Source organism: Scophthalmus maximus, chromosome 2, assembly GCF_022379125.1.
Source record: "Scophthalmus maximus strain ysfricsl-2021 chromosome 2, ASM2237912v1, whole genome shotgun sequence".
In the NCBI taxonomy this organism is placed as follows: domain Eukaryota; kingdom Metazoa; phylum Chordata; class Actinopteri; order Pleuronectiformes; family Scophthalmidae; genus Scophthalmus; species Scophthalmus maximus.
Genome location: NC_061516.1, coordinates 12,006,498 through 12,025,955, shown reverse-complemented (window position 1 = coordinate 12,025,955; position 19,458 = coordinate 12,006,498). Strand labels below are relative to the sequence as shown.

The 19,458-nt window shown below is 40.4% G+C and overlaps 1 protein-coding gene across 2 annotated transcripts; it reads left to right on the top strand.

Moving 5' to 3' along the window:
* The first annotated feature begins 4,447 nt into the window (after nucleotides 1-4,447).
* kif4 (kinesin family member 4) lies at nucleotides 4,448-19,001 on the top strand. Of its 2 annotated transcripts, none has more exons than XM_035624170.2 (31): nucleotides 4,448-4,667; nucleotides 5,648-5,792; nucleotides 5,924-6,038; nucleotides 6,255-6,445; nucleotides 6,596-6,685; nucleotides 6,792-6,958; nucleotides 7,854-7,948; nucleotides 8,111-8,230; nucleotides 8,562-8,737; nucleotides 8,864-8,925; nucleotides 9,045-9,177; nucleotides 9,784-9,842; nucleotides 10,103-10,208; nucleotides 10,610-10,711; nucleotides 10,974-11,150; nucleotides 11,624-11,727; nucleotides 11,854-11,998; nucleotides 12,764-12,874; nucleotides 13,004-13,087; nucleotides 13,326-13,439; nucleotides 13,647-13,802; nucleotides 13,953-14,050; nucleotides 14,700-14,829; nucleotides 14,933-15,103; nucleotides 15,217-15,336; nucleotides 15,443-15,520; nucleotides 15,707-15,808; nucleotides 16,098-16,256; nucleotides 16,547-16,672; nucleotides 17,567-17,683; nucleotides 17,832-19,001. In XM_035624170.2, the coding sequence occupies exons 2-31, from the start codon at nucleotides 5,670-5,672 to the stop codon at nucleotides 18,036-18,038; spliced, it is 3,738 nt and encodes a 1,245-aa protein (XP_035480063.1). In that variant the 5' UTR covers nucleotides 4,448-4,667; nucleotides 5,648-5,669; the 3' UTR covers nucleotides 18,039-19,001. The 2 variants fall into 2 exon arrangements, with proteins under 2 accessions (XP_035480063.1, XP_035480062.1); XM_035624169.2 differs by having other exon boundaries at nucleotides 16,089-16,256.
* The last annotated feature ends 457 nt before the right edge of the window (nucleotides 19,002-19,458 follow it).

Here is a 19,458-nt window from a genome sequence, read left to right as displayed (position 1 = left end):
CTAAATTATAGAAGGGCAGAGGAGAGTGCGCGCTATCTGGGCCTGTTCTCTGGCTTATAAGTGTGGAAGCTGTGAAGCAAATAGATTTGTATTTCACTCAGGCGATGTATCCTTGAGGCAAGCATCTCAGTGGGTGAAGAGATAAATGTTACTCAGGTACTATTCCCTGATCGTTCGTGTTAACGTTAAGTTGTCATTTCAGTTTTCAGGCAGCCTGAAAACTCACAGGATCCTGTAACAGTGAATATAAACCTGTCACAAAATGTCTCCTGTACAGATCTGGCCCCCCTGAATGACAACATTCCTTCATAGGCACCTGTCTGATGGTAAACATTCCATGCAGTAAAAAATGAATTAACGGTAAAGAGAGAAACTCGCGTTATCTAAATGAAAGGGTAGGGTGAGATGACCATGCCGGAAAAAGAAAACACTGTTTGCCTGACAGGGGGAAACATCACCGTGGGTGGCGTTTGGGGGCTGGAGATCTTAATATCTGGATGTTAGATGAAACATCCAGACGCCGAAATAACGAACCGCATTGTGATTTGTGTTTCCTTCTCCTTCTTTTCCAAATACTTCAAAAAATAGTAAGTGAAATCTGCGACACACTCAGTCTACCTGAAGCAATGTGTGTTAGCCTTAAATCTGTCTGGAGACTGCAATACAGATTGAAGGCACAAACTATTTTGACAGTTGTTTTCCATACTTAAACAAAAAAAAAAGAATTCATCTGGAATTTGTCAGAGGAAAAATATTGGTATAACTCATCCACCTCTAAGGTTTATCGTCCTAAAATAATTAATTCCATATAGGGAGCGCTGCATACTTTGAAGAAAAAAAAAAGATTTGGCATGGACAGCGTATAACGTCCAAAGAATCATCCGACTTCCAACCTCACAGAATAAATGATCTCAGCAGACACCACTCCCTGTCGCTCAGTATTTAAAGCCTGGCTGTCATTAGAGAACATGATAAAGAAGACTGTAATATTATCACTGCTGTTTGCTTTATGTGTGGTGTTTATTCTCATAACAGATCCAGTGCCCATGAAACACCTGTCAATGTCTGCAAGCTCTTCGTGCCAAAAAGAAGTGCTTATATTTAAATTATCTTAAGTTTAATGTGTACTCACCTTTCACTTGCTCTGCCTTGACCTGCATTTTCCGTCAAGTCCAAACATTTTTGAAGGCCATCTAGACCAGAGCAATATGCTGTTTTAAAATGTACTACGAATTATTGTTGGCTCTGGTCCACGTGTACCAATAAACATTATTTCCATCTACAATACACCAACCATCCTCGAAAACAAAAGTGTAATGTTTTGGTCTGTTTTAACTTTCAGGGGAAATGATAATTGAAAAAATGTATGGTGAGGATATATATATCCTCTTGATATAATGTAGCTTTATTGTACAAGGATAACGTGTATATCAGCTCTGATGTGGAATTTGAGCATATCTGTTTATTTTCTTCAGTTTAAGTTCTGCAGCGAAATACTTAAATTCACTCTTATCACTTGATACTTAGCAGACTTAATTATTGTTTTTTCCACTTCACATTATTTTGATTATACATTACATCTTCAACAGTTCCTGTGAATCGCCAGTATAGGAGGTTTAGATCAGTCGGGCAGAGTAGAATATATTCTCTTCAAAACCCCCACACATGTGGCCATTGGATTTTAGGCGTAGGTGATGTCATGGAAATGCAACCCATCCAGATTATTAGATTAATATTAAAACTAAATCAGGAAAGAGGAAGCTTGCAGGCGGAGGAGTTACCGCCCGTTCCAACTGCAGTAAAGGTGAAAAAAAAAGCACTGCTGTTCAAGGTCCGAGTGGCTTTAAGTAATGTGAATAGGCCGGGCTGAGAGCACTTTTGCTGGCATTGTCGTCTTCCTGTTCAACAATTTTTTTTGTGCCACATTCACAATCATCACTCTCTGAATGTATATGGAGAGAATGGCCCGGTTTGTTCCATTCATTCATCGGCTGTTCTATTCTGGGGAGCAGGGACAATCTGGCATGTTGTTATTAGGCCTTGTGGTGGAAGTCCCCACAGCCGCAGGACTCACTCGTTCCTGCGATCACATGTGCAGAAGTCGACAGAAGACGGCGAGTGGGCCGTCTTAATGATCATTTCGATACACAGAGAGTCCAGTAATATTTCACGGGTTCTTCGGAAAGTAGGAAAATAAAAAATGACACTGTATGTTGGGCTTGCTTTGCTCAATGTCGGTGACTCAGCTATATCTTTTCTCCTGCAGAGATTGCTGGAAATCATAGCAATCACTCACTTTTGGCCAATCTCAGAATGTCTTTCCGCCCATTAGAGTTTCAAAATACCCTGTATCTTCCTACTTTGTCAAATTATTAATGTGTTATTACCTCCACCAAGGATATTTTGTGATTGGTTTGGTTTGTTTGTTTGTTTGTTAGCAGGATTACTTATGGACGCATTTGCATGATTTTTTCCCAAAGATACGTCTCAGCCATATAAACAGTTGATTACATTTAGTCAGGGATCCAGATCTGGCTCTGGGCCTGAATTTTTTTTTGAGTTCTTCACCATTGCGAGAGGGGGTTGCTCAGCTTTGGCGGAGACAATCTGCTCTCTCTGCTCAGGAGTGTATTATAAATAAACAATTTGATAGTTTGGATGGTTAACATGAGATAGGCTGTGCCTCTGTCGGATCAGTATACTCTGATAGCTACTGTGAAAAAGGGATTGTTTGTGTGTTAGGTCAGTAGCATCTGTTACAGGAGGGGTGGAGGCTATGCCAGACACCAGTGTCAGAGTGGATAAGCTCTATCAGTGTTATTGCAGTTTCCAATGGTTGCAGGTCTGTTGAAGGCCAGGCTTTGCACAGGACCCAATAACAACAGAGCTGTGTGTGTGTGTGTGTGTGTTTGTGTGTGTGTGTGTGTGTGTGTGTGTGTGTGTGTGTGTGTGTGTGTTCAATAAATCCCCTGATGCAATAGTGGAACAAGATTTGGCTACAGAAGAATCATTTTGCATACTCGTGCAAACAAAGACATTTATGGAAATGTTAATGCAACTCATCAGAATGCACATGCTCTGTCTTATGCGACTAGACTGTCTCATTCTCCTCGCTGTAGAAAACTTGTCATCTCTCTATCTGGACTCGACTGTTTCCCCCTCTGTCTCCCAGTATAATGATCTTTCTCTTCCTGCCAGAACGGACGAGTCACTCCCCGTTTTCCGTTGTGGGCTGAAAACTCATCTCATCATGTTACCCACACAGCTTCTCTCGTCTGCTGTATCATCCCCCTGTTCTTGCACTTATCTGGAAGTGAAACACAAATCTCCCCTGAGTTTTTTATTTCTTAAGTGGCACATCTATCTTGCACACTTACTGAGTCGCAGACTGTTGCCTGGACAGCGTGGCTCTGATGACCACTCTCTTCCCTCTGCCTCACACCATTCCTTTTGGTGGCTGTGTATCCAGGAAGTGATGTATTTTTCTCAAATGGCCCTCATTGTCAGTAAATGAGGGGGATGAACTCGGCAGGGTAATAACAGTGATTTACCGTCATGTGCCACTCTGTAATTATTGTTATTAAATTACTGTGACCATCTTTGGTTTGGTAAGAGAGTGCGGCTTTCGAATCACAATTTGTTGTTGAGATAAGTTGTGGCTGCAATACTGATTAGTTCAGGAATCACTGATGCATTGCCTGATGTGTGCTCAGCTCAGTGGGACAAGGATTCGAATGCTGAAGTCTATACAGACTGTATAATTCATTGAGACAGTTCGAATTAACAAAACCCCATTGAATGATCCAACTGCAGTCTTCATGAACTTGTTTACAACCCACTTCGCAAATGTATCCAGTATACTGAACGCACCACAGAAAGTAATGTGAAATGAAATTATAATTTTTATTTCCCTGTGTAGAAAACAAGGCAAAAATAACAAAATTAGAAGCAGAAAAATTTTGTTGAAAAATCTATCGATTCAATTTAAAGCAGCTTCATTGGCATGGGAAGCAGACATTTACATATATGCCAAAGCAAGGGTGACAAAAACAACAAATTAAACTAACAATGTACATACAATAGCAGTGAACTAGTTATTTAAATATGGAGATATATGTACACAGGTGGTTAGAGATAAATGAAGACAAAATATATACGTGTAAACATGGCAATGAAAAATGTACAGAAGAAAGTAAGTATTAAGTAGAAATAAGGGCTGTGCAAAAACTGCTGTTGAAGTTTATCAGAGTTTATCTATCTAACTATCTAACTAACTATCTGTCTGTCTGTCTGTCTGTCTGTCTTTCTATCAATCTAACTATCTAACTAACTATCTATCTATCTATCTGTCTAGCCAATACACCCCTGGTAAGTACTGTGTTTTTCCTGCAGGGGTCAGTAAAGCGGCCCAGCTGCGTCAACTCAGCCATGAACTAAACGTAGAAGAAGAAGGAGGGGGAGGAGCTGCGTGTTTGAAAGTGGCGGGCAGTGACAACACTCATCTCGCAGACGTCGCTCCCAACACTGGCAAAGAACACAAGTTTGCAACGAGTAACCGTCCAAAGTGAACGTTTTACCACGACGGACAGATATTTCTCACTCTCCATTAGCCACCGAATACAGTGTCCGGGATACAGCCGCCGTGGCATTGGAGGGAACGTGCAAAGGTAATGTTACGATCAACGACTTGCTAATAACTGGAACAGGCTAGTTAACGTTAAGCTGTTGCCAACTTTGGCGGAACTTGGCTCTCACGCGCGAGCTTGGTTGAAGAGCATTTGTTTGTCCACCGACATTGTTGTCAACTCAACAAAGAACTGCACCTTAACGACCGCTTGCGATAAAAGTTGCTAGTTTCAATTTCAGGGCGTCTCCAATCGCAACAAAGGTAAGATGTTGTTAGCTAGCAGACCTCTGTATGTGGGAGACCAAATCGACCGCATCGTGGTCGAAAGGCGTCATTCATCCTAAACCTGCACATCTTCGTTGTCAACAACATATCTGTAGGGGCCGGTAGTTGTGGTTCCATCCTCGGATCAGCTGATCACACGGTGAATAATGGACCAACTCCGCGGACAGTTATCACAACAGCCCTGGTGATCCTGCGGAGACACGGGGACGTTTTCTGATTCACCACGCACACAGTTTGCCAAAAATCCTGCTAATCCTTAAAGAAGACACCGACGACCGTTTACTTTGATCTTACTAAGATGTGGAAACAGTTGCCCAACATTTGTATTATTGTTGATAATGTATTGTTGTGCCACAATTAAGTGTGATTAGACAGTCATATCAGAAGTTAATGCACTTTAACAGACATATGGGTGGGCATTTAAATATCCCAGACACATACATTACAAATGTCATATTCAAGGTTATAAGAATAAAACAGTTTGACACAACCACAAATGTGCTGTTTTACAGTCACGCAGGACTTAGTAAGACTTAACTCTCTGCTCGGGGCGTGTTTACTCCACCATGTCTTTACATGGAAAATAATTGTTGGCAGCTATTTCAACTTTTAAAATCTCATTAATATATCCTTGTCCATTCAAGGTATTTGATGACATCTTGATTTATTATTGGACTGGTATTCCTTGGCTTCATTATGACAACTTATCCTCTCTTCTTCTTTTGTTGATCTCAGATATTCATTGGCATCTCGCATCATGTCAAATGAGGAGGCCAAGGTGATTCCAGTGCGCGTCGCCTTGCGATGTCGTCCGTTGGTACCCAAAGAAATCAACGAGGGATGTCAGGGCTGTCTCACCTTTGTGCCTGCCGAGCCACAGGTGTGTGCGCGTGGAAAATACTTTATATGTCTGTTTTAGCATAATGTTTTTGCACCACGTCAATCATATCTGTGTAAGTTTATGAAAATACAGTATGTAAAAAAAGTGCTAATGTATTGTTCTGTTTTCAGGTCATTGTCGGCACAGAGAAGACGTTCACCTATGATTATGTATTCGATCCCACCGCTGAACAAGATGAAGTCTTCAACACGGCTGTGGCCCCCTTATTGCGTGGGCTTTTCAAAGGTAGCCATGTCTTTTGAAATAACGGCTTACCCTTTTGTCTGTCTGGTTTCGCCCCCCCATTGCCAGAGAGTGACCATGCAGGGTCTGCAGCAAAAGATCTTTAATTTCATTTTTGACTGCACACATGTAAAATATAAACCATTATCAAGATGTCAAATTATCCCTTATCTTTGAAATCATATTTGCATCGTGACTAAATTGTCCTTTTTTTTGTAGGCTACCATGCCACAGTTCTCGCGTATGGACAAACAGGATCAGGAAAGACCTTCTCCATGGGTGGAACATACACGTCGGCTCAGGAGAACGATCCTTCAGTTGGAGTTATTCCCCGAGTGATCAGGAGAATTTTTGAGGAAAGGGATAAAATGGCAGAGTGTGATTTCTGTCTGACAGTATCTTACCTGGAGGTTGGTGGGCATTTATTGTTTACTGTTTGAGACGTTAATTTTCTTTTTTTTCCTCGTGACATTTATTATGGTCCTTGACATGCAGCGAATGTTACTTCATTGCACAATGCCCTGTTAAGTAATTTGGTGAAGCATTTCCTTTCATAATAGATCTATAATGAAGATATATTGGATTTGCTGTCTGCATCTAAAGACAAACCTGGCATCAGCATTCGGGAAGACCCCAAAGACGGCATTAAGGTGAGTGTAACGAAACGGATAAACCTCAATGAAATACATCCGTATCTAATTCTCTTCATTGGTGTCTCAGCGTCAGTGTTGTCATTGATGATGTTTTATTTGACAGATTGTGGGTTTAACGGAGAGGCAGGTGTTCTCGGCCCAGGAGATGGTGGGCTGCCTCGAAGTCGGAAACTCTGCTCGCACCGTGGGCTCAACGGCAATGAACGCCGCCTCTTCACGATCGCATGCCATCTTCACCATCACATTGGAGCAGCGCAGAGGCCCAGATAAGTCAGTGTTTTCTCCCATAATCATTTTGAATTGTTTGGGTTTATATTAGTACACATTGGCTTAACATACCATGCAATTACATACACACACAGTACATGTTGGCAGTGCTCCCTGTGATGTAAATATGTATTGAGACCCATTCACTTTTTGACAAGAAAATGTAAGACATGTTTGTTAAACTTCTTTAAAAATTGTCAGACATCAAAAAGTGAAATCTCTCAGAAGAATTCAGTACGTTACACTTATGAATAGTGAGAGACTACTTGTCCCGAAACCCCTCCAGCATCTTTTTGGCTGTTCTTGCCCCAGTCTTCTTGGGTCACATGCTCTCTGGAGAATACATTCTTCAGGGATTTCTAATTTTGGCCTTATTCCTCCTGACCAGTGCCGTTGTCTATGCTGCTGAGCAGGGAGCAGCAGCACTATAGCATGATGCTGCCCCCACCATGCTTCACCATAGGTTTGGAATTAGTCAGGTGATGAGCAGTGCCTTTGTCTCCCGACAATTCTGCTCTAAGGATTCATTTTTATTGGTCTTATCTGACCAGAGGATCGTGTTCTTCGTGCACTGAGTCACTTTTAAATGCTGTTTGACAAACGAGCTGCCAAAGCTTCTGTCTGGCCGCTCAAGCACAAAGGCCTGATGGATGGAGTGATGCTGAGATGGTCGAGTTCGCCTTTCGCTGCAGGGGACTTCTGAAGCTCTGGCACAGCTAATATCTTATCTGATATACGGCTATGAGAATGAAACTGAAATTTGGACAATTAATTTGTTTGTGCTGCTGTTTTTCTTCAAGATACCAGAAGATTTTTCCCTGTGTGTGTGTGTGCAGTACCACGTAATGTGGCACACACAACAATAAAAGCTGAATATCTGTGCAATCTTCTGTCGCAGAGTCGACTCGGTTGTTTCAAAGTTGCACCTCGTGGATTTAGCCGGCTCAGAGAGACAAAAGAAGACCAAAGCAGAGGGAGATCGCTTAAAGGAAGGTAACGTGATCATATGCATTTCTTTAGATTCACTAATTTAAAAATGTGTCAGCCCTCAGCTGCTAAATTGTGTAAATAAATGCTGAAGTATAAACTTTGCGTTTGTAATTTTGTCCTTACTAACAGTATTTGTGTTTTAATGACTTTCATTTTCATCTTCAGGCATCAGCATCAATCGCGGCCTTTTGTCTCTGGGTAACGTGATCAGTGCGCTGGGGGATGAAAGCAAGAAAAACACCTTTGTTCCTTACAGAGACTCCAAGCTTACCCGTCTGCTTCAAGGTGAGCTTTAATTTAGACGTTCAAAAGTTACATACTGGTGATTAGGGTACGTCTCGGATACCAAGATCACTTTTTGGACTTTCAAATACGAGTAAAATTATTGTCCGAAAGCATAAATCCTTCCCCCTGCCGTTCGTTGCTTTGTTTGTATGGTTGAAAAACTCTTTGTTTTTCATTCATGTATCTGTTCTCAAATTTTTTAAACACAAAAATGACTATAACTGGTTAATGTACATTACAGCAGGCAGCTGTTCAAAGCAGCAATAATCCAACACATTTAATGACTGCAGAATAACTTCACTCAGCACTTTTTCTGTGTTTGTTTCATCAGACTCTTTGGGAGGCAATAGCCACACTTTGATGATTGCGTGCATCAGCCCCGCAGACTCGAACATGGAGGAGACCATCAACACCCTGCGATACGCTGACAGAGCTCGGAAAATTAAGAACAAACCGATCGTCAATGTTGACCCGAGGGCCGCCGAGACGAGCCGTTTGAAACAACAGGTGCAGAAACTGAAAAAGATTTTTTGTTCACAAGTTGGAAATCCTTGTTTATAAAAGCTGAGAGTTTAAGATACTAAGCTGCCTTTCTTCGACTGTTTAAAAGTGTTTGGATTCCTACTTGTTTAGGTTCAGGAACTGCAGGTGATGCTGCTGCATGCCCGTGGAGGAGTAGCTCCGGTGCTGTCTGGGTAAGACTTTGAAACAAAGTTCCCAGTTACGTAACGTGAGACGAATTGCACCCAGATTACGTGCAGTGTCACCCCATAACAAAAAGACAGAGACAGTTTACGCAGCATCTCTTTTCCAGGCCGGAGTCAGCGGAGAAGGTTTCCAAGCTACTGGAAAGGAACCGCGCCCTGCAGGACGAGAACAATAAGCTGAGCAGGGAGCTGAGTGAGGCGGCGGGACAGACCGCCTTCATGTTTGAAAAGATCATTATGGTGAGTTTACCCATATCCCTCTAAAGAAATCGTTGTTGTGGTGGGAAAACTGTTACCTGTGAAAATGTGTCCATTTGTACTAGAGCCCGACCATTGTGGATTTTTCAGGGCCGATAACGATATTAGGGCTTAGAGGTTTCCTGATACCGATACCGATACATTGGCCGACACACACACACACCTATATATATATATATATTTTTTTTTTTTTTTTGTGTCAATGATTCCTAAGATGTCGTTATCAAACCTTTATGACATAAATGTAATTGAGGCTTGATATTTTAGTTTAAACATAAGCTTTATCATAAATAAGTATAACTTGAAAAAAGAGTATTAGAGAAGAGTATTAGTGAAATAGAATTTGAATTAAGAAATATGTATTTTACCTAAAATGTAAACATAAATGCACATTTAAAGGCTCATATCAGTTGGCCAATAATATCGGTCGGGCTCTAAACATATTGGCCGATACCGATATGTATGTGAAACATACTGTTAAAATAAAAAGTGGGAAAAAATACCCAATTTACATAATTTATCTTTGACTTTTCCTTTGTCTGCATTGCGATCCAACATGTAAATCAAATTGTTTGCCTCATTTCACAGACGGAACAAGCAAACGAGAAACTGCAAAGCAAACTGGAGCAACTGCAGCACCACGAAGCGTAAGTTTACGAGGCATGAAGCCAGGAGCGCTTCGGAACGGCTCTGAACCGAGATTAAAGAGGCCACAGAAAACTTTTCTGTGCCAAGACATTCTTGTTAAAAGGGGTCGTCTAGTTTTTAATGGTCTGAGCAATTTTGTTTAGAAATGCTGACAATCTTATCTTTTAGTTCCTGAAGACCACATTTTAGTTTGTTCTTAGCAAAGGAAGAAAGTAACAAACAGGTGCTATAAATGGCTATTATTTACCTTCATTTTCAGATGCACGGTGGATCTCGAGAAATTGCTGGAAACGCTAGAAGATCAGGAGCTGAAGGAGAATGTTGAGGTGATGAGGAACTTGCAAGACATCATCCTAGAGCTCAAGGTAACAAAGTCAACTAGAAAATAATGCATCAAAAGATGTGCAGGGTGTGGTAAAACCAAAATTTGCTGTGGACATTATATTTGACATTTTGTACACACACATGATGTGTACGGTCAAATGAAGATGAATTTAGCTTTTTTGTGCATGAACTAATGTTGAAAGTTTATAAAATATTGTAAGCTTAGGCACAGCTTATGAACATTTTTCAATTCAGGCTCTATTTGTGTTAAAATTGTTAAAAACACACGGAAAACTGAAACTGAGACTCTGCACCGTAATGTAATTTATTAAATGTGTTACCGTCCAGATACTTGACGTCTTAGTTATAAATCCATCTCCGGCTGATGTGTCTGTTCTTGTAAAAAATGCTGACTGTTTTACGGTTTGTTGTATTCTGTAAGAATGAAAGCGCAGGCATCGCCGCCTCCATCGAGGCCATGGCTGCAGGAGAGGAAGTCCCTGAGGTGTCTGGGAATGGCAGTAAAAATGATGAGTCCCCATCAGTACGTTGACATTTATGTTCTTATTATTTACATTAAATAACATTCGTCAAAGATACTTCAAAAACTGACAATCCTGCATTTTTACAATTGTTGGTTTTAAATGTAATTGAGCATATTGACTAGTCAGACTTCTTGTGGTGCTGTACTTCTTCTCTTGCACACATCCATTGATCAGAGAATAAAAGATCTCTCCCTTCTCATCTCTTTACCTCCAATCAAAGTGTAATTTAAGACGTCTCCTTCCTCTTGACACTTTAAACAGGATGCCACTGTCAGCAAGGACTCCCCGGAGGGCTTTTCTACCCATCATGCACTGCGGCAGGCCCAGCTCTCCAAGGAACTGATCGAGCTGAACAAAGTGTTGAGTTTGAAGGAAGCGTTCGTGAGGAACATGTGCCAGAATGACAGTCAGCTGGAGCCGATGCAGTCAGAGCACCAGGTACGAAAAACTTTGATTCAGTTCTGTCTTTCAAAATAATTTAAAAATGCTTAAATATCAGTTATTCAAAAATTATATATATATATATATATATATATATATATATATATTATATTGTAATATAATATATATATATATATATATTATATTGTAATATAATATATAATATATATATTGTCATTATTCTGTAGATTTCTATCAATTGTATGTTGTATTTTTCTTGTTTATGACCTTTTCGAGTTTACTTACATTGACCGCATGAGTCCATTTGAAACCGGTAAATGTTTGTTACTGCGGATAAGATGCAGAACCGTCCTCTAGTTAATCCCATATCATCAACTCTGGTGCAAAAGTTCTTGTGTGCATTTAAATGGGTTCAGTGTAAAACAAAGCCTTTTGTGTGATTATACTAATTATGAGCCGAAATCTTTTAAACGCTGAGAAATTATGGACGGGTTTTTAATCTTCTACAGAAAAATGTAGTGACTCTGCAGTCAGCAGTGGAATCTCTGCAGAAGGAGAAAGACGACCTTGTTTTGGCTCTTCAGTCTGCAAAGAAAGACACCAACCAGGCCAAGTATGATCACTGATTTATTTAATTTTTTCAGGCTGTGGTTTGGTTTTTACCTCCATGTTTGTTTTCGATGTATAATCTAACACGCCCTCGCTTCATCTCCGTCTGATGTACACCACCTTCGCGTAGGCTGAGTGAGCAACGGAGGAAGAGGCTGCAGGAGCTCGAGGGCCAGCTCGTGGACATGAAGAAGAAGCTCCTTGAACAGTCCAAACTGATCAAACTCAAAGAATCCTCTGTTCAGAGAGTCAGCAAGCTCATGCAGGAGATACAGGTAACATGTTTGAACACCCTCTTTAGATGTATGTGTATTTTCCTCAAAGCACAACCACCAAATGTTTACATCACATTTGGGAAATGTACGTTTATTATCAGATGAATAATAAATAAGTCCAGCTTTTTTGAGAATTCATCATGGGAACTAGCATTTCTGCGACATTCAACAAGTGAGCAATGCTGTTGCTTGGTTTTCATAACCAAGTTCACATTATTAACTAAATTGTTTTACACATTTTCCAATTATAAAACTCACCAAGGATTCTATTTTCCTCGGCAAATGCCAATTGGCTAAAACATGATACATCTGTATTTATTAGGCCTGCATGTGTATAAAAGTTGAGCAAGAACAAAAAAAACACTGCACCATTGACCACCTCTTCTCTCTCGGGAGAGACCAGACAGAAAGTGAACGTCTGCTCACAAATTCATCTTCACTGTGCTGACAAGACTAGACTTCGCGGTCGCGTGTTGTTTTAGTTTTTAGCTTCTTTAAAACAAATCACAGGGCTAGCTGGCTTTTATCTATTCTTTAATTTCCCATTCTGAAACCTAAGTAATGTTATTTAACACTTCTTTTTGTTTAAAATATTTTCCATGACTTCATTCAAAACAATACACAGATCAGTGACCCTTTTTTTAATGCTCAGTGGTGTATCTATGTTTTATTTTGCCATTTACTGAGTTGGCATAGAGAGCGTTATCAATAATTTAATACCACTGGTTACACATGAAACTGCCACAGTAACACTGTGTCTCACAGGCTATGAAGACCCAGCGGACGCAGCTGATGAGGCAGATGAGGGACGACTCCGAGAAGTTCAGAAACTGGAAGAGCATCAAAGACCGCGAGGTGCTGCAGCTGAAGGAGAAGGTGTGTGTGAAGACAAACTTCTTCTTGAGACACCGCAGGACGTTTTGTCCAATTATATTCACTCTGTTTTTGATTGATTTAGTTTCTAAGGCTTCATGGATCTTAGTCTTGTTTTGTTTCTTTTCACAGGATCGTAAGCGCCAGTACGAGTTGCTGAAACTTGAGCGAGATTTCCAGAAACAGGCGAATGTTCTGCGTCGTAAAACTGAAGAGGTGAGGCGTCTTTGTCTGTCTTGTATGATTAACGCTGGCTTTAATATGTTAGTATATGATATGATAACGTGTCACTATTTTTCCGCTAACCTAGCGGCAAACCTCTTTAGTCGCTCACTTCTTCAGATTCTGCAACCAATTCAGTTTGAATATTGGATTTTTATCAAAACTGGTAGAATTAAGTGTAAGTGGAAATTATCTGAAGTTATTGCAAGTTTTTCTTTTGTTACTCCTATAGGCTGCCGCTGCAAACAAGCGGTTGAAGGATGCCCTTCAGAAGAGAAGTGAGGTGGCAGATAAACGGAAAGATGTTCACAACAAAGGGACAGAGGGAGCTGCTGCGAGAGTTAAGGTAGTAAAGCCGATAGTAACATAAAATTCTATTTGATCTGTTGCACACCATGAAAAGCATCACCCAAGCTTGAGTAAACCAACAGTTGCAAATATGTTGTAGCATGAAACCTTTCTCCATTTTCCTAGAATATCGGTAGACTTTGCTTGGTTTTATTCTGTATATTTGGCGTTGTGTTGTTTTTAAACTCTGCATTCATATGATCAGACGTGGTTTCTCAATGAAGTGGAGGTGATGGTGAGCACAGAAGAGGCCCGGCGCCACCTCAGCGATCTGCTGGATGACCGAAAGGTCCTGGCTCAGGAGATCAACCACCTCAAACAGCAGCTGGAGGCCGGGGAGAGGCCTGCCCCCAAAATCAGGGTGAGCTGAGAAATGTCTATTTTTTTTTTCTTTTTTAACGTGCATGCAGAATATGCACAAAATTGAGAATGAGTGAGACATTCATTGCATCTGCGGTAGAGATGTTACAAAAGAATCACTCCCTTGGGTTTTCTGTGTGCTACCATGCAGCGCCGGACGCTGATCATCTCGGAGCTGGAGAGTCACGGGGCTCTGGAAACACCTCTGACCAAACAGGTGGAGAACCTGGAGACGGAGATGGGACTGAGGTGAGCCAGAGAAACCAGCTCGGCTCACTGTATTTGATTTGATTTTTGTATTTTACCAGCATTTATCATGCTCTTTCTCGCCTTAGGCTGAAATACCTTTTGAGCCAATATGTTTCTCATCTGCATAAGGCTGAAACTTACGATTATTTTCTGGATTAATCGATTAGTTGTTAGGTCCATAAAATGTCAAAACATGGATGATGTTTTGTTTTGTGAACACACCAAAGATGTTTAGTTCACTGTCATAGAGGAGCAGAGAAACCACAACATATTCACATTTAAGAAGCTGAAATCAGAGAATTTTGACCTTTTTAGCCTCATAAAAACTACTTGAACCAATGAATCGATTATCTAAATACTTGGTGATTAATTTAGTAGTGGATTATTAATCAATTACTTGGTTAAATGTTGCAGCTCTAAATCTGCACAACATTTAATTATACCAAAAATGTATTCAGCCAGTGGGCTGTGCTAGATGTGTCGCCCCCACCTGGGCAAAGTGGACGGTGCACTGCATGTGCTTTTATTTCATTGCATAGGGTTTTGTGACTGTGTGAATTCATGGTATCAGTTTTACAAAAATATCTAATTCTGTATCGCTTTGTTCTTTAGCCAAAAGGATAGCTATATATATTTTTTATTTTGACAGGAACGCCCAGATAGCTGACCTCCAGCAGAAACTCCTGCTCGCCGACAGCGAGGGGCGTCTGAAACAGCGTATCGACGCCATCTCAAACATAATGGAAGCCAAGTGTGCCCTCAGAGTCCTGATGTCCGAGGTGACAGATTTGTCCCATAATACATATTTAATGACCTTGTATTCACAATCGGTTTGTGAACGAGTGAACTGACATTGATTCGCTGCTTTTCCGTTTTGTGTAGCTGGTGTCTGCGAAAACGGCCAGTTCCAAACTGGAGAGTGAAGTGAAACAGGAGAAGGGGAATTCACAAGATTTAAGGAAGATGCTTGCCGAGGACAGGAATGTGATGTCGACCATGGACATGGAGCACCAGCAGCAGATGGTGGAGCTGGAGCAGAGGCATCAAGAAAAGGTGCCCCCGCCAAGTGTTTATATGCCAATCTGAATCTCCTAATCTCTTTATAGAGAAACACATATGTCTCTATATACTGTGTAAGATATATACATTTCCTTTTCTTTCTGCAGGTGCTTTACCTCCTAAACCAGCTACAGAGCAAACCCATATGTGGTGAGTCGGACGCAATGGAGCAGAAAGACGAGGAGAGCGCAAAGGAGAAGGAGCTCCTCCAGCGACTCAAAGTTCAGGTCAGTCTCCGCCGTGTCTGATCGACTCCCTTGACTTCTCTCCTTGTTCCGGGGGAGAGGGTTGTGCAGGAGTTAATTGTGTCATTTTTTTCTACATCATTTTTAGGAGGAAGAGCTGGAAAAGCTGCGAGAATTGAGTGAGCAGAACCAGAAACTGGTGGAGCAGAATGAGCAATACACCCAGGTATTTTTTATTCCTTATCAATTTAATGTTAAATTGAATTGTAAATTGATGAAAACTGTGCAGTGATTTACTAGTCAAATGTCCTCTGGTAATAAGTCATAATTGAATTATGCCATCAACAACTTGAGCTGTTTGATTAGCTCAAACACAAACATGTATGTTTTGTTTCGCTTTCTCCCTCTACAGAAACTGTCCTTGCTCCACCTGGCAAGTGGAAAGAAAATCCTTATGCCTACGATCAAGAATGAAAAGAGCCCAGATGAGTCATTTGAGTATGTTCCTCCCAAGGTTGGTTATCAGGTTTTGTTTTTTGTAACTTTTCCATTCATTGTGGGTTTTTGGATTACTTGATTTCGAATAAAAATAATAAAGTCAGGTATTTTATCTATAGTTATTGAAAAAGGTTTAAGTCTAGGCCAATGTTGAAAATAAAAGATGGCAATGGTGAATGGTTTTTGTGGGCATTAACCTTTCTAATTTAATACGAGACACGTAGATAGATCAAAGTGTTTTGATTTAGTTTTTTGTTGGATTTTTTTCTGTCTTTCTGCTTGTTACCTCCTCGTGGGGGGGGAAGCCTAAAGTGAAGCGCTTCACCACAGCCAAAGCTCCGGTGAACATGGCCATCGACATGGAAGAGCTGATGTCTCCCAGCGAGGAGGAGGAGGAGGACGAGTGGCGTCCTGAGAAACCCGAGAAGGGACGTAGAAACTCGAAGAAACCGAAGGCGACTGGGGTAAGACTCTGTCGGACTGAGGGAATCTTCACACTGCTCATTTTTAAACTAGTCGACTCATAGACCCAGACTGACGGGTAAGAACAAATCGAACAAAGACCATCATCTCTTTTCATTGTAAATATCACATCACATGAAAAGCAGAGATGCAACCCAAACCTTTTTTTTTGTTTGTTTTTTAAAGTTATTAATCTCAGTTTCCTCCAGTGCTGGGTTTTAAATGTCTATTTAAGGACCAGGATAACTTGTAACTCCAAAATTCCTGATTGTGATCATTCCTCCTCTCGCAGTGCGCGTGTAAAGGTCGCTGCGTTAACAAGCAGTGCAGATGCCGCAAAGGAAAGATGACGTGTGGGGAGAACTGCCAGTGCGATCACGAGAAATGCCGAAATATTGATAACCAGGGGCCTGCTGAGGTAAATCTGCTGAAGAATGTGTGTCGCAGTTGTGTACATTTGGGGGAGAGGGGGGAAAAAATCCTTCAGAACTTTGTCCAACATCACTGACTGACAGACTCAATTCACACTTACGACCTGCACACAGCTCGTCACACTAGTTTTCCTTTGAGGCAGGATTATTTTTGAAAATATTTAATTTTACAAATCAGTAATAGTAAAGAAAAACAAATAATGAATTTCAGTAATTTTACATGCAGCTGAAATTCGTGAAGCATTTTGCCAGAGATCTGTTCTTAAACATCTGCAGGTTGGATTGTCAGGAGGTGTTTTGACAACTCGATACAAACATAGTAGTAATTGTTAATGTAATAATAGTTCCATGTAATATTAGCTTATGTAATGACTGACGTATCAGAACAAATGTTGTTATTCTGATATTTATTATAGGGATGCACCGAATGTTCTGCCGGAATTATTTGGCCAAAAAAAGAAGCAGTGTTAAATAATTATTTATAAATTTGACTTTTGTAATTGATGTTTTTTTCCCTTGAAAATTTACACAAAAAAGTAAAAAGCACATTTAGGCTTTTTAATTAATGAAATGGTGAAAATTTGGAGAAAATAAATGGAAAAAACAAAACCTTGTTAGGTATTCATTCAAGTAATTAATTATTTTGGGTTTCGTCCAACAATTTCATTCCGGTGCATCCCTAATTTATTACCTCATCAGTTGTAGAATGGAAATATTTCATATGTAAGTCATTATTAGTGATAACAATAAACTGTAATTCCCTGCTTCTATTTGAACAGTTTCCACTTCCACTGCCACTCAAATTGACGTATTGATTTTTTAAAAATCCACGAGGAACAATAAGCACCTGTTCTCAGATTTGAACGTTTGACTCATTTCAGGATGTCAGTCAGACAGAAAACGTTTCCAGAGACTCGGTGTCTCTTCATGACCCGACATCCGTCAGCCCCGACAACACCACCTTCTTCAAGCCGCCATCTTGTACACCAACCAAGAAGGTAAAGAGGCTCCTTCTGAATCCTTCTACTTTATTCTCCCTGTCTTTATGATTTAAAATGTATACATTATCTGGTTTACAATGATTGTCACCACTGTAACTTCCAAAGATGGAATGCAGAACTAATGCTAACATGTGTACCATTTCAGGTGCTGAAAGAAATCGGAGACATGGGACACGCCGCGGCGGACCTGAAGCTGGTCAGGAAACCCGTCGTGCCAGAGGAAGAGGAGGAGGAGGACGATGACGAGGAAGATAGGACGACAGTCAGCTTCCTCAAGAAGAAGAAACGACTCCTGACGAGTTTTCAGAACAGTTTTTTCTCCGGGTGCACGCCGATCAGAGAGGAGTCTTAATCGGGACAGTGTGGTTTTAACTGTATGTGTCAGTGTGTGTGTTTGTGTCAAAACGTCGTCAGTCTTTTTTTTTTGTGTGTATGTGACCAAGCTGTTGTCATGTGACTTGAAAGTAGCAGTTGACTGTAAAAACACTTTGTTTTGTGTAGAGGGGAACAAAAGGACTGTGAATAGCGTTGATTCATTTTTACTGGAGTTCACAACGAGATGATGAAGAAGCCTGTTTGAAATGTTTAGTTTTAATGTATTATGTAATATTTCACCATAGAGGAGAACTAGTTTTACTTTGCTAATACATGAAATCAATAGTCTACCAATCTACAGTCACAATGTAACACAAGCACTATTCAACACAGAACATCTCTGGGAGCAACTCGTAGGTTTTTTGTTTTTAACTGCCGATCATATCAGCTGAATAAAGTTTTCCTGTAAAATCCTGTAAAAACTAATTTTCCCCTTTTCGTCTCCGAGCGTATCAATGTTTAATATCGTAGCCTCATAAATCAGTGACAAATAATTTATTTCATTCACTAGTTGGTTTTTACTTTTGACTCACTTTCTCTGCAGTTTCTTAGCAGCAGATCATCTTAAATGCGCAGAGGTTATTAGACGTTGGATTAAACTAAAATAAAAGATGTATTGATTTTTGCGCTAAGTTAAGCCGAGCATCGTGAGTACTGAATATATTGGCAGTGCACACACATTTCTTTATTGCAAAACCCCCAAACGATCAGAAGAGCAAAATAAAACAGCAATTCAGCAAACTGGCCAAGTCACGTTTGTCTTTGTATTTAATACAATTTTTCTTGCTGCCTTTATATTTTCTTCATTGTTTTTTGCTTTTCTTTCCATACATTGGTGTCTACAAAGCCATCCGAGTCCAAGGGATGCAGCTGGTACTGATGTCACTCGTGTCAATGTACGTAGCCCTCGAGTCTTAATTAAATTCAGTGCTGAAACTTGTTCCCCGTCTTGTTCTTTCAAGAGGTTTCTCAGCTCTCTGTGTTAATCGCAGCCTGAACCTCACAGTTTGTCTCAAATGCTTTCTCTCTGTCAAATGGCAAATTGCACATCATTGTACAGCACCCTTTATATGTTCCACATTGTTTTAAGTATTTTAGTGTATACATATTTATATATAAGAAGCAAAAATGCCAAACGGCTTGTCAGTTGTCTGGGTGATTCTATCGACAATCATTGTAAATCAAATACCCTTGGCCTATTAACTGTTTGGACAAAACAAGCAATTTTGCTCTATGATTTTGGTCAATGTTTGCACCATAGAGTAGCATTTTCAATTTCATTGCATGTACTCACAATGTCAGTGAAGTCAATTCTGATTCTGGATATTACACTCGAGCCTGACTGACCCCTCTGATACAATATACTGGCCTAGATGATAGTTTCCACGTAACCACAA